A 12,803-nucleotide genomic window follows, 5' to 3' on the forward strand; every position below is an offset into this window, starting at 1 on the left:
GGTCCACTCAGCCCAGTGGGATCGTGGGTAAATCAGAGTGCGCTGCTAACAAGCCATGGGAAGAGGGGTCTGTTAAGGGCCAAGTCTGCACTGCTTGTTGGAGCGTCACTTACCTACAAGTTCCGACGGGTTTTGGCAACACTACCCCTGCAGTGTAAACAGCCTGGAAAATCCCCTCCAGGTGAACCCGCCGGGTGATCTCCCGGATCAGAACCGGGGCCACCCGTTTAGACCGCAGCTTCTTGTGGACGCAAAGGAAGTTTATCTCCACCATCTTCTTCTCTCTTGAGAGGACAAAGAACAAACCCGGAAAGAGTCATACAGAGTTGTCTTGGCAGGGTTACTCCAATTCCCCAGGCCCAGAGCATGGCCTCACCTGGGGAGGGAGGGGGCAGATGGGAGTCACCCCTCCCTGCTCTGCAGAAGGGACATGGGACATCCCTAGTATAAGAAACCAGGCCAGGGGACTGGGAGGTTTCCCCATTTGCCCATTCCGGGCCATCACCTGTCACCAGTTCCGTGCCCCACTCCTGGGCTGCATTCATCTAGCTACGCAGTGAAGCAATTCAACAGCAGAGCTGCCTGGCCTCTCGAACAGGAGCCCTCTGCTACCAGCGTTCGGTAAGTCACACAGGTTGGGTTTGTGCTTCTCATGCACTAAGAATCATGGCTGTCCCATCCTCGATGCTGCGTAAATAGCATCACACTGGCGTAGGGAAGCCAGAGGGTCTCATTGTCCATGGCCCCTGGGGAGCCCAAGTTGCTTAGGCGCTTTTGAGAACTTTACTCTGAGCACACCAGTTGTCCAAGGAACAACGTGCTCTGGAGAATTTCCACACGAAGTCCCTTTCCTACAGCCAGAGCTGTATGCTGGCCATGTTAGGAAGCACTAACAAAGCTAGTGTTGGAGATTCTTGTATGTGAGACTTCCTCTGACAAGAGCTGCCCACCTTAACCAAACCCCCTTTCCCTAATCATGGGACACTCCTAGAGCCCCCGCGGTGCACACCAGGCCCGACCCCGCAAGGACCCCTCCGACCCAGCCCAGGAGCATCCGACCCCACAGTGGGGAAGAACTGAGACTGAGCCGAACAGAAAGGCACTTACGAATCGTAGATGTGGATCGTGGCTGGAATAGCACTGATGAATCCCACCAGCTTCTTGCTAGAGATGACTCGGACCCCACAGTGCCACTGGGGCAACCAGCCGGGGGGACGCAAAGCCCTGGAGAATGGACAAGCCTTTGTTGGTCCTTGCATATTCCTGCACCAGAGGCCCCAAGGCACCCGTTTTTCTCTCCAACAGGCCTGCCTCCCCCCAACGTCCTGGCTGACTCTAGTGCGGGCAAAAGGCACCAGTGCAGCCCTGTCCTTGGACAGCATGGGCCCAAGGGCTGTGCTTCAGCCTTGGCCCGGAGGAATCCCAGGTAGATGAGGACAGAACGTTCAGCCTCCATGGGCCAGGCAATCCTGGGACTTCCCACAGAACCTTCCAGCCCAGGGACCTCAGTGGGATCTAGGCCACCAAAAGAGAAGTCTGATAGGTGGAGAGCACACAGCACGACTAGCTGGGCACCGTTTGAACCAGAGATTCCCTCCGTGCCATGGGCAACCCACGCTCACCCTAGGAGAGCTACGAGTGCGAGTCTCGCCAGTGCTCAGTGCTGGCCTCGCGCCGTGTTCACAGAGGGCCAGCGCTCAAAGCCCCTCTGTTCTCAGGGAGAGCAGCGAGCCCAGAGCCCAGGGGAGACCCCAGCCCAGAGTTCTCGGCCTGACTCACTTGTGAAGAGAATTAATATTTTATGGCTGTTTGTCTGAAGGGCGAGCCCCCACCCCGAGCACAGCACTGAGCAGCACGTCAGAGCCCCTGCCATGGCACGGAGCCCTCATCGGGCTGGGAGGGACCCAACTGCCGTCTTGCGGCTGACTAGAAGCGAACTCGAGGAGAGCAGTGTCCCGACCCAGGGCAGGGAGATGACACAGGCGTAGCGGCCAGGAGGCAGAGCCATCACTGTGCACAGCTGCAGGGTTATCACTCTGAACTGTACACAGCTGGGTGGGTTATCGCTGTGCACAGCTACCGTGATACACTACTTGTAAAACGCTAGGGGTTCTTCACAACCATGGCAATGGCATACAGCACCCATTGTATACAGTACAGGTATACAATGGTAACTAGCAAGAATTAATCAATAGCACATACAGAGCACCTTTTACCCCAGGATTTCCAACTACTTCACAACCTGGCAGCCCTCCGATGTGGAGGTCATTAGTGTTATTGCTGTTTTATGGAGCGCACCAAGAGTTTAGCACAAAGACTCAGGTTTAAAGCCATACTAGCTACGGCCCAAGAGACCCCACCGTGCTGCCAGCCTACAGTAACAAGCCGACTATGGGCTGGCTGCAGGAATCCCTGGGTGAGGTTCTCTGGCCTGTGTTACGCAGGGGGTCAGACTGAAGGATCATGATTGTCCCTTATGGCCTTGAAATCTAAGAATCGCTAAACGAGCGGCTTCCTCCCAGGGCTATGCAGTGAGCAAGAACTTTGAATGCTGGGAGCTGCCATGGGTTATTTATATCACACTGGCACAGTCCCCGAGCTTTGACTGCTTCTTAGCAAGAGCTGGTCCCTGGCCTGAGGAGCACAGGGACCAGGCAATGGTTCAGGTGAAGGAGGTGTGCAGCCTACAAGGAGCAGGAGGCCAAGGCAGGTACATCTGTGGGAGGAGGGAGTTTGGAGGGGGAATGCTTGGAATGGTCCCCATGCAGCATGAAAGAGGATCCAGACTCTAGAAAGAGTAGCAGAGATATAGGGCTGTGTGCAAGGGGTCTGCAGGACCGGCAAGGGGACAGCAACAGTCTGAAGTAGATGCAATAAGTGAGTGGAAGAGGGTGAAGGAACTGGGGTCCTGGAGGAGATGGGTAAGGAGATAATCACATGGCAAACACAACCACAGCAAGCGAGGACAGAGATGGCCAGCCCCAGCCCAGCAGGAAGGGCCCGTGATTTCAGCTGCTGTGGGCGGGGCGGACAATATAGTTCTGTCTAATCACCCTTCACAGCAAGGCCATTAATTCACAGCAAGGCCTTTCCTTCGCCTGGCTGTGCCACACAGCATGCAAGCGTATTGGGTAGGGAATGGATTAGAGTGACCACCATTCACAGGTGACCAAGACGTACAATGCTGAAGGCACCGCTGGTATCTTGCCAGGCCAGAACGTGACCATGTATACCAGTTCCTAGCAGAAGGGAATGCACAGAGCCTGGGGATTAGTTGGAACTTCTGAGAAGAGGAACCTGGCGTGCCATGATACTCCATATTCTTCATAGAAATATTGTTATGATATGAATATGGCCTAAGGTATATTTTATGCAGGATGGGTCTTGTAAGGTATCATTGAATCATAGAATCATAGAATCATAGAATATCAGGGTTGGAAGGGACCCCAGAAGGTCATCTAGTCCAACCCCCTGCTCAAAGCAGGACCAATTCCCAGTTAAATCATCCCAGCCAGGGCTTTGTCAAGCCTGACCTTAAAAACCTCTAAGGAAGGAGATTCTACCACCTCCCTAGGTAACGCATTCCAGTGTTTCACCACCCTCTTAGTGAAAAAGTTTTTCCTAATATCCAATCTAAACCTCCCCCACTGCAACTTGAGACCATTACTCCTCGTTCTGTCATCTGCTACCATTGAGAACAGTCTAGAGCCATCCTCTTTGGAACCCCCTTTCAGGTAGTTGAAAGCAGCTATCAAATCCCCCCTCCTTCTTCTCTTCTGCAGGCTAAACAATCCCAGCTCCCTCAGCCTCTCCTCATAAGTCATGTGTTCCAGTCCCCTAATCATTTTTGTTGCCCTTCGCTGGACTCTCTCCAATTTATCCACATCCTTCTTGAAGTGTGGGGCCCAAAACTGGACACAGTACTCCAGATGAGGCCTCACCAATGTCGAATAGAGGGGAACGATCACGTCCCTTGATCTGCTCGCTATGCCCCTACTTATACATCCCAAAATGCCATTGGCCTTCTTGGCAACAAGGGCACACTGCTGACTCATATCCAGCTTCTCGTCCACTGTCACCCCTAGGTCCTTTTCTGCAGAACTGCTGCCTAGCCATTCGGTCCCTAGTCTGTAGCTGTGCATTGGGTTCTTCCGTCCTAAGTGCAGGACCCTGCACTTATCCTTATTGAACCTCATCAGATTCCTTTTGGCCCAATCTTCCAATTGGTCTAGGTCCTTCTGTATCCTATCCCTCCCCTCCAGCGTATCTACCACTCCTCCCAGTTTAGTATCATCCGCAAATTTGCTGAGAGTGCAATCCACACCATCCTCCAGATCATTTATGAAGATATTGAATAAAACCGGCCCCAGGACCGACCCTTGGGGCACTCCACTTGATACCGGCTGCCAACTAGACATGGAGCCATTGATCACTACCCGTTGAGCCCGACAATTTAGCCAGCTTTCTACCCACCTTAAAGTGCATTCATCCAGCCCATACTTCCTTAACTTGCTGACAAGAATACTATGGGAGACCGTGTCAAAAGCTTTGCTAAAGTCAAGAAACAATACATCCACTGCTTTCCCTTCATCCACAGAACCAGTAATCTCATCATAAAAGGCGATTAGATTAGTCAGGCATGACCTTCCCTTGGTGAATCCATGCTGGCTGTTCCTGATCACTTTCCTCTCATGCAAGTCATTGGGAAGGTTATAATTTACTGAATGTGATCCTCCAATTTGTATCATTTCTGTATCTGAAGTTAGGAATATTGACTATGTAACAATTACAACTGTGTGTGTACTTGGGGAACGCCGGCTGGACAGCAAGCAACCATCCTGGATAAGCCATTAAGGAGAACAATAGAACTTTGAAAATGCTAATCTCACTCCTTCCTGAGATGTTTACTGGAATGCTGCATTGACACTGCAAGGTCAGGTAATAAGATCATGTGATGGAAGATACTATTTTGGACATTTCTGGTACTTTCCCATTGGAAACAAAGGCTTCCCGCCTTATGTAAATTCTATTTATGGCTGGGAGGCAAGGCCATCAGCACTCTCCCTTCGCTGCCTTCCCTCCCAAGAAGTAAGACTGCTAAAAGCACCTGAAGAGACAAAGGAACTAAGCTGAGGGAAAGGCAAGGGCTGAGTCAACACTGAGGCCCTGGCTACACTTACAGATGTACAGCGCTGTGAGTTAAACCCGCCTTCGGAGAGCTGAGTAGGGAAAGCGCTGCAGTCTGTCCACACTGCCAGCGCACTGTCGTGGCCACGCTTGCAGCTGCATTGGGAGCGGTGCATCATAGGCAGCTATTCCAGCATTCACATGGCTGCAACATGCTTTTCAAATGGGGCGGTGGGGGTGGAGTGTGACAGGGAGTGTGAGGGGAGAGAGAGTGGATTTTTGGGGTGCTGAGAGTATGTCAGCACGCTGTCTTGTAAGTACAGACCCCTCCCCCCCGCCTCTCTTTCACTCACTGAAAGCAAAGGGCAGCTGTTTCTTTTTTCCTCATAGAGGAGATAAGCCGCTGCTCCCGGAAAGGGACCCCAACCGCCCCCCACCGCCTCTCTCTTCAAGCAAACATTAGCTGTCGGCACTCCAAATGGAGCCCCCCTGCCTGGCTCTCACTCATTCAAAGCAAACAGTAGCTGTTTGTTTTTTTGATAAGCAGTCCCCCAACGCCATGTCCACGTCCAGAGCTCACAACCAAACAAGAGAGGACGCTTCAGTTAAAAGGATTATGGGGAGTTTCCGGAGGTCAATCAGTGCGTAATAACGTTACTCCCCATTTACACTGGAGCTGGAGCGTCTCCGGCGATGCGCAATAGCTGTTAATCCTCTCGGGGAGGTGGAGTACCAGGAGCGCTCCAGCCAGGGAGTCAGAGCACTCTACGTGCCTTGCCAGTGTGGACGGGGAGTAAGGTAGAGCACTCTGGGAGGCTTTACGGCGGTATAACGTGCAAGTGTAGCCAAGCCCTGAGACAGAAGAGTCTAGTCTGTAAAGAGAAGTAACTGGAAATCTAAGCTACAGAAACTCTGCATCCTGCCCAAGTCAACATTTAGGGTGAGGAATTACATTTTAGCGAATCAAACTTAGTTGGCGTGTTTTGTTTTATTTGCTTAGTATCTGCTTGCTTTGTTTCCTATCTCTTATAATCACTTCAACTTTACCTTTTATAGTTAAACGAGAAAACAGTTTATTATAACATAACCCAGTTTGTGCAATTTATAACTGGGAGAGGGGGGGTAAGAAGTTGTGCATATTTCTCTTCACATTGAGAGAGAGAGCGAATTTTTATGAGCTTGCACTGTGCAGATCTTTCTATACAGTGCAAGACAATATTATCTGGGGTGTACTTTCCAGAGGGAAGCTGCACTTGAGTGCTGGGCAATTTCCGTGCTGAAACTGTCTGCAGCCTCTGTGTGATTCTACAGCTGGTGCTCCCTACCTGTGAGTGTGTGGCCAGAGAGCCTGACTCCGCAAAACAGGGACTGGGAGCCCAGGCTAGTGGAGCAGGCAGGCTCAGTGAAATCCCAATACATCAGGTGGCATCCCAGAATGCGGGTCCAACCCGGTACGGCAGGGGACCAGGCAGATCTAGGATCAGTCCCCAGCATTGACACTGACTTCCTGAGTGACCTTTGGCATGGGTCAATCTGCCCTCCTCTGTAACCACAGCTAACATTTACCCATGGCACGGGGATGAGGAAGGAGGCTCTACAGAAATGCCACCTTGGCCTTATCAGCCAATTAACAGCAAGTTTATATTGTTGGCACAATCTGGTCATCGGAGTCTTCATGCTGCAGCTCCAGGGCAGCAGGGCACAGGTCGAGTCAGGAAGCGACTGAGCTAACTGTGCTCACGCCCCCTTCCAAGGGAACAGCACAGTCAGGGTCGGGGACAAGCTCAGAGCTGGGATGCTCTGCCCTCCCAAGGCTCAGAGGAGTTCAGAGCAGGAAGAGCCACATGTGTCCAAATCCTCCTGCAGGATACCTGGGGTTGCATGCCAGAGACATCGACCTTTCCACACCACTGGGCATGTGGCGGGATGGGGACGGCAGTGGATGAAGGGAGATTTGGTGAGGAAGGAGGCAAGAGAATCAACAGATAGCTGCAGCACCAGCCCAGGGGAGCCAGGTTTGCTGGGCCCCCATCCCCATGCGCCCTGGCCCCTGCTCACAAGGTTGGGAAGAGCCTGCTACTCACCACAGCAGGAATTCAGGTGAGTAATCAAACCGGAACATGTTGTCATCATCTTCCACGTAGTTCTCGTTCAGGAGCGTGTACAGCTCTTTTAGCTAAGAGAGAGATCAGTCGGCTGAGGAGGCAAAGCCGGCTAGTCAGTAACAGCCCCCCTCAGCTGGGCCCCCTGACTGGACAGCAGCAGCGACAAGGGGAAATCCCATTTGCTGTGGGGAAAGAACACCCTTCAAAAGGCCAAGCTAATGCTGGTGCTCCGCTGAAGGTGGCCTCCTATGTCAAGAGACCAGCTGCTGCCTGAGTACCATGGAGCATGTCCCTCAAACTCCCCCTTTCCTTTGCCTAAGCACCCATTACCGCGGACGCGCCAAGAGCAGAAGTTCATAACCTGCCTGCGGAGCCAGGTTAGGACAGAGTGGGGCACACTGGGCTGCCGGGGGTCACGGCCTGGGGCGTGGACTCAGGAGCTAGTAGGGTGACAGCATCGAGCCTGGGGTTGGGGGCTACAGAGACACCTGGAGATGAGGGAAGAGGCTGCAGAGACCCATGGGGATGAGGATACAGGGACGGGGCAGATGTGCCTGACTGAATGGGAGAGGCTTGGGGCCAGCCAGGGTCTGCATGGCGGAAGCTCCCCAACTCCCTAACAACCCCCCGACCCCCACACAAAAACACCCTGTTCTATACTTCTCCCACCCAATCCCAACAACCCTCCAGGTTCACTCTAGGCTTTTTCCCTCTCCGTCAGCTCCTCCATTATCCCTGACTCCCCCAAGCCTTTGCACTGCTTCTGACAGGGGCAGGAAATACAGTGCTGTATTGTAATTTAAATGAATTACTCAAAGTTCTGTATTAAAATGCCTAGTAAGAAATCTATTTATTAAAAAAAATTACGGGCATCTTTTTTTGGTCTGTATTATCACAGACATACTTGCCGACAGCTATTTTGAAATAAATTAGCTAAATAACTGAAACTGGCCTAATTTTATAGTGTGTTATTTTGACAAATAAAATATGCAGAGTTTTTTAAAATATTGTGTGCAGAATTTTTAATTTTGTTGGTGCAAATTTTGTTATTTTTCAGCGCCGAATTCCCCCGGGAGTAAGCCAGTGCAACAGTAACTGGGCCAGTCATTGCTGCTGCAGGAGCAGTCCTTGGCCAGCTCTGGCCATTGCTGCCACGTGCCCTCTTCTCGATATGGGAGAAACCTCTTAGCTCCCAACTCATCTGTGGGTGCAACCTTGGCAGACACTCCTGCTTCTTTCCTCTTTGTCAGGCTCACTTCATCTCCAGCAGGCAGGTTTAGATTCCCAGGGAGGCACCTGCTGGGTCGCCCAACCCCGAGCTCCAGAGACAGGTGGGAATTTCCATCTCCCGCCGGGAGGGTTGGTCTGGTAGGGGGACTGACGACACTGAAGCTACAAATGCGCAGAGGCCCCCCTTGCCTCAAGGAGAGAGCAGCCCAACTGCTAGCCTGAGCCGGGGAAGTGGGGCAGAGAACGAATTCTACGGCTCCAAAAACAACTCCAGCAGCTCAGTACTCGGGGCCCACAGCAGGGGCTCTACATTAGAGACCCCTCCCAACCGGCTTGTCCTGCCTTGGCCCTTCTTACCACGCCTCGGTCCCCCAGGTCCAGGGCATCCCAGGTGAAGCCTGGGGGCAAGGTGTAGGGCTCCTGACGGATATTGTCTTTGTCTGGTTCCACCGGCCCATGAGTGTTCACCACTTCTCCTGGGAAAGAGACAGGAACAATGAAACGGTCCCTCAGCCTCTGGGAGCCACCTGCGTTTTAATAACATGCTCTGACATTCGGAGAGCACCTTTCACCCCAAAGGGTCCCAACAAATTTCACAGCTGTATATACAGGGATCATTCCCCCATTATTGAAAAGCAGCCAGCTCTCAGGAGGAGCAGAACAGCTGTTTAACAGTACACAGCAACACTACGCCATGGAGCTGAGGAACTGAAGAGCTCATTCCATTAAATGGCAGGCAGGTTTAGGGGAGCAGAGCTGGACTCTGACTGGGCCCAGGGCTAAGAAGTGGACAGGCACTGGCTTTATGCCTCACTTGGAAGGCGATGCTTCCACACCAGCCGCCTGCTGCTTGCTGGTACTGGTTTATTTCTTACTCTGAGGGAAGGGTGACTCTATGGAATCATTAACTCCTCCCTGCAGATGCTGGTTTTTCCTCAGTTTCCCACTCCATTACTGACCAAACCCAACCCCCTCAGCGGGTCAGATCTCAAAGTTACAGCCCGAGATGGTATTAGCTGGAGGCCACAAACAGCAGATCTTTCTCTTTGTGAATTTGCACCATCATAGTCCTTGGCCTACCAGCCAGCCCTTTCCTGAAACTCCCCCGTTGTCCGCAATACCCTCCTGGAAGCTTCCAAAAGAGAGTTTCTGCCTGCCAGCTCCAGCTTTTGCCATTTGGCAAACGCCAGGATTTCCCACCCTCTGTGCTTTAAATGCAGTTGAAATTAACAAGGCTACTTTTGTTTAACTACTGTGACTCCTAAAGCACTTTATCAAGCCAAGAGATCTCGACTTGGGCACCAGCCATACTGGGAGGTTAGCACAGCCCAGGAAGTGGTGGTGCTAATTAAGTGCCACTGAAAAGAAAGTACACCACATTGTCTTCATGCCTCCCGTTAAGGGAAAAAAAAAAAAAAGGATTAAAAAAAATTCTAGGCAACAGAGAGGTGAATTTAAGATCCAAACAAGAACCCAGAGAATTAATTACCCCAGAACCTCAGGGCCAGAGTGCTCACCTGGAGCAGCTCCCATCGCTCTCAATGAATGCGGAGCGCTAGAAAATCCGGCCCCTCAAATCCAGACTACTTATGTTCACCAGATTCTAAGGAGCATCGCACAAGTCATGCTGCGTGCTTGATACTGTCCTTTAACCAAACACCAGGGGAGACGGCATGGTGTAGTATTGAGAGCCGGGGGTGGGGGGTGTTTCAGGCAGTCGGAGCTCTGGTACCAACACTACCACTGATGTGACCTCTGGACAAGGCCCCTGATCATTCTGTGCCTCGTTTCCCATCTGTGAAATGGAGAGAACACCTTCTGCTTTACAGGGGTTTGTGATGCTTAACTGATGTTTACAAAGCCCTTTGGGATCCTCACACGCTCTAGGATCGGATTCCCATCCCCTAGGACACCTACAGCACACTGGTGTATTACAGTAACCATCCAGACAACAGAACAAGGACTGAGGTCTGCGTGCCAGACTACCTGAGCTCATTCCCTTCCACAGAACAGCCCTTCCAGAAAGCCAGATAAAGAATCAGATACACTGGTAAGGTGCCAGTGTTGACAAATGGATACAGAGCTAGCCAGACGTGACATGGGCGGCAAGGGGGATCAGACAGAGGCTTCTTCAAAGGAGTTGCTGAAAAGAGCCAATTTCCCAGTCATCGCAAGGAGGAACAAACCCTGGGTCACCTAAGAAAACTAACAGTTTGGCCACTGTGATGTAAAGCTCTTCTCAGCTCAGTTTGGACTAGGGTGGGCGTTGCCAGAAGCAGAAAGAAGAAGCAATGCAATCACACAGACACCACGGGAGTTTCTGCAGAGATCTGCTCCAATTCCTCCAGGACGCAAAGTCCTTCCAGAGACACAGCTCTCCGCATCAAAGAGCTTCTCTTCCTTTCAAAACCATTTGTCAGCTGAGCATTGTGGCCAGGACAGAGGAATGGCTCATTACTGGACAGCATCACTTCAGTGCACACTCACCAAGTCAGACGCAGTTATTAGTGCGCAAGTGACCTAAAATCCCCCTTCGAACAGGGTCAGCACAAGTCTTACTGGGGGAAGCTGCTGCTTTTCCAAAGAACTACTCCAGAGATAATGCCCAGGCCAGCTTGGCCAGCTGAACTATGAGCAGATCAGACTTCTTGTCACGATCCCGCCCTGCTGAGGAGATTTACTGCTTTTCCCTTACGTCGAGAGATTGAGAGCAGACTAGTGGGCGTCAGGATTCCTGGATTTGATTACCAGCTCTGCACCGGTGTCACAGCAACACTGGCAAAGTCTGTGTCTCAGTGTCCCCGCTGTCGAACAAAGAAGCAGATTAAGCCATTGATGGACCTGTTCTCCATGAACTTGCCTAATTCTTTTTTGAACCCAGTTATACTTTTGGCCTTTACAACATCCCCGGTAATGAGGTTCTTCCTTTTGTTTTAAACCTGCTGACCATTAATTTTGTTGGGTGACGCCACGTTCATTGAGATGTGAAGGGGTAAATAATACTTCCTTATTCAAGTACTCAAACAGGAGAAGAGGGGATTTGAAACAACAAGTTCGATTAAGAGAGACTTGAATATGACCTGTGGAGATCTCAGCAACTTTCCTTGGAACTTGGCAAAACTGATCAAATGCAGGGTTGGTTTAATTGTTAAAGGAACTTGGAACCAGCAGTTTCCACTGACAAAACAAAGATGAGACAAATATGAGCAAATGTTATGGCTCTAACTTTAAAAATATTATTTTCAACTGCAAACTTATACCAACTTAAGCGGAGTCTTTAGGATCTCGGCAATTTACGTTTCAAATATTGGGTATCCCTGACAGCCTTACTGTGCTTGGGCTGTGCTGGGTGGTGTTATTATGGAAGAAAAACAAAATGAAGTAAACCTACCTAAGCCAGCCCAAATACTAAGGTGATGGGTCCAAAAGGAGAATCTCGACAGAGAGCCTTGCAAGTTAGTTATGATAATGTACCGGCCCTGGCATAAGTCTTAGTCACCTATCTGCACCATGACAATAGTGAACAACAATGGAAGGAAATATAGTCTAGTGGATCAGGCACTAGAATGGGACTCAGAACACCTGGGTTCAATTCCTGCCTGCCCGCAACTCCCAGTGTGACCTTGGGCCAGTCCTTTAGTCTCCCCGTGTTGGTTTCTCCTATCTGTAAAACACGGATAAGGTTTCCTTATCTCACATGGGCGCTGTGAGGATAGAATCCATTTATAATGATGAGGGACAGAGGAGTATCAAGCTACAAAGAGAACGATAAATATTGACCAACCAAAAACCTGCTTCAGGAAAGGCTGGGCTAGGCAGACTCCGGATACAGAAGTTTGGGGTTTACCACCACCCAGGACACAGTCATGGTCATGGTGAAGGGATCCAGGACACACTAGTGTAGGAAGGATGCCCATAAGGTACTTACCTAGTTTGGGTACCGGCTGTGTGTCCCAGAACTGGTAGCTGCGCTTGCTGGCCTCCTCCATGGTCTTGGCGGGTCCCTGACCTACAGAGAACAATTCAATGGCTTTCTGAATCTCCTGGATCCTCTCAGCTGGCAGTTTCACCTGAGTAGCAGAGAAAGGGGCACAAGACGACAGACCAGTGAGCCATGCTACCAGACTCTGTCGGCTCCTGGAGCTTGAGTCTAAAACAGACAAGAAGGAAGGTCCTACCACCTGTGCCTCGACTTGCTCTGGGCATTTGAATGAGGGCAGCGCTTGCGGGTGGGGATGGGGAATTAGGAGGTGCAGGGAGCACAAAGGATATTATTGCCCGTCCTGCTCATGTCTCTCCCACAATACTCTGTGGAATGACATTGACATGCCCCCCATCTCC

General features: G+C 51.1%; 1 protein-coding gene across 1 annotated transcript in view; it reads right to left on the reverse strand.

Annotated features, from left to right (window-relative positions):
- Positions 1 to 12,803, reverse strand: part of NMT1 (N-myristoyltransferase 1) — a 37,646-nt gene that overhangs the window by 8,115 nt on the left and 16,728 nt on the right. Inside the window, exons 3-7 of the mRNA XM_073326244.1 lie at positions 12,391 to 12,532; positions 8,820 to 8,938; positions 7,212 to 7,303; positions 1,108 to 1,224; positions 114 to 284 (exon numbers count right to left, since the gene is read on the reverse strand). Of these exons, the coding sequence (XP_073182345.1) occupies positions 114 to 284; positions 1,108 to 1,224; positions 7,212 to 7,303; positions 8,820 to 8,938; positions 12,391 to 12,532 (641 nt within the window). The remainder of the gene's footprint in view (positions 1 to 113; positions 285 to 1,107; positions 1,225 to 7,211; positions 7,304 to 8,819; positions 8,939 to 12,390; positions 12,533 to 12,803) is intronic.

This window comes from Lepidochelys kempii, chromosome 27 (genome assembly GCF_965140285.1).
Source record: "Lepidochelys kempii isolate rLepKem1 chromosome 27, rLepKem1.hap1, whole genome shotgun sequence".
Taxonomy (NCBI): Eukaryota; Metazoa; Chordata; order Testudines; family Cheloniidae; genus Lepidochelys; species Lepidochelys kempii.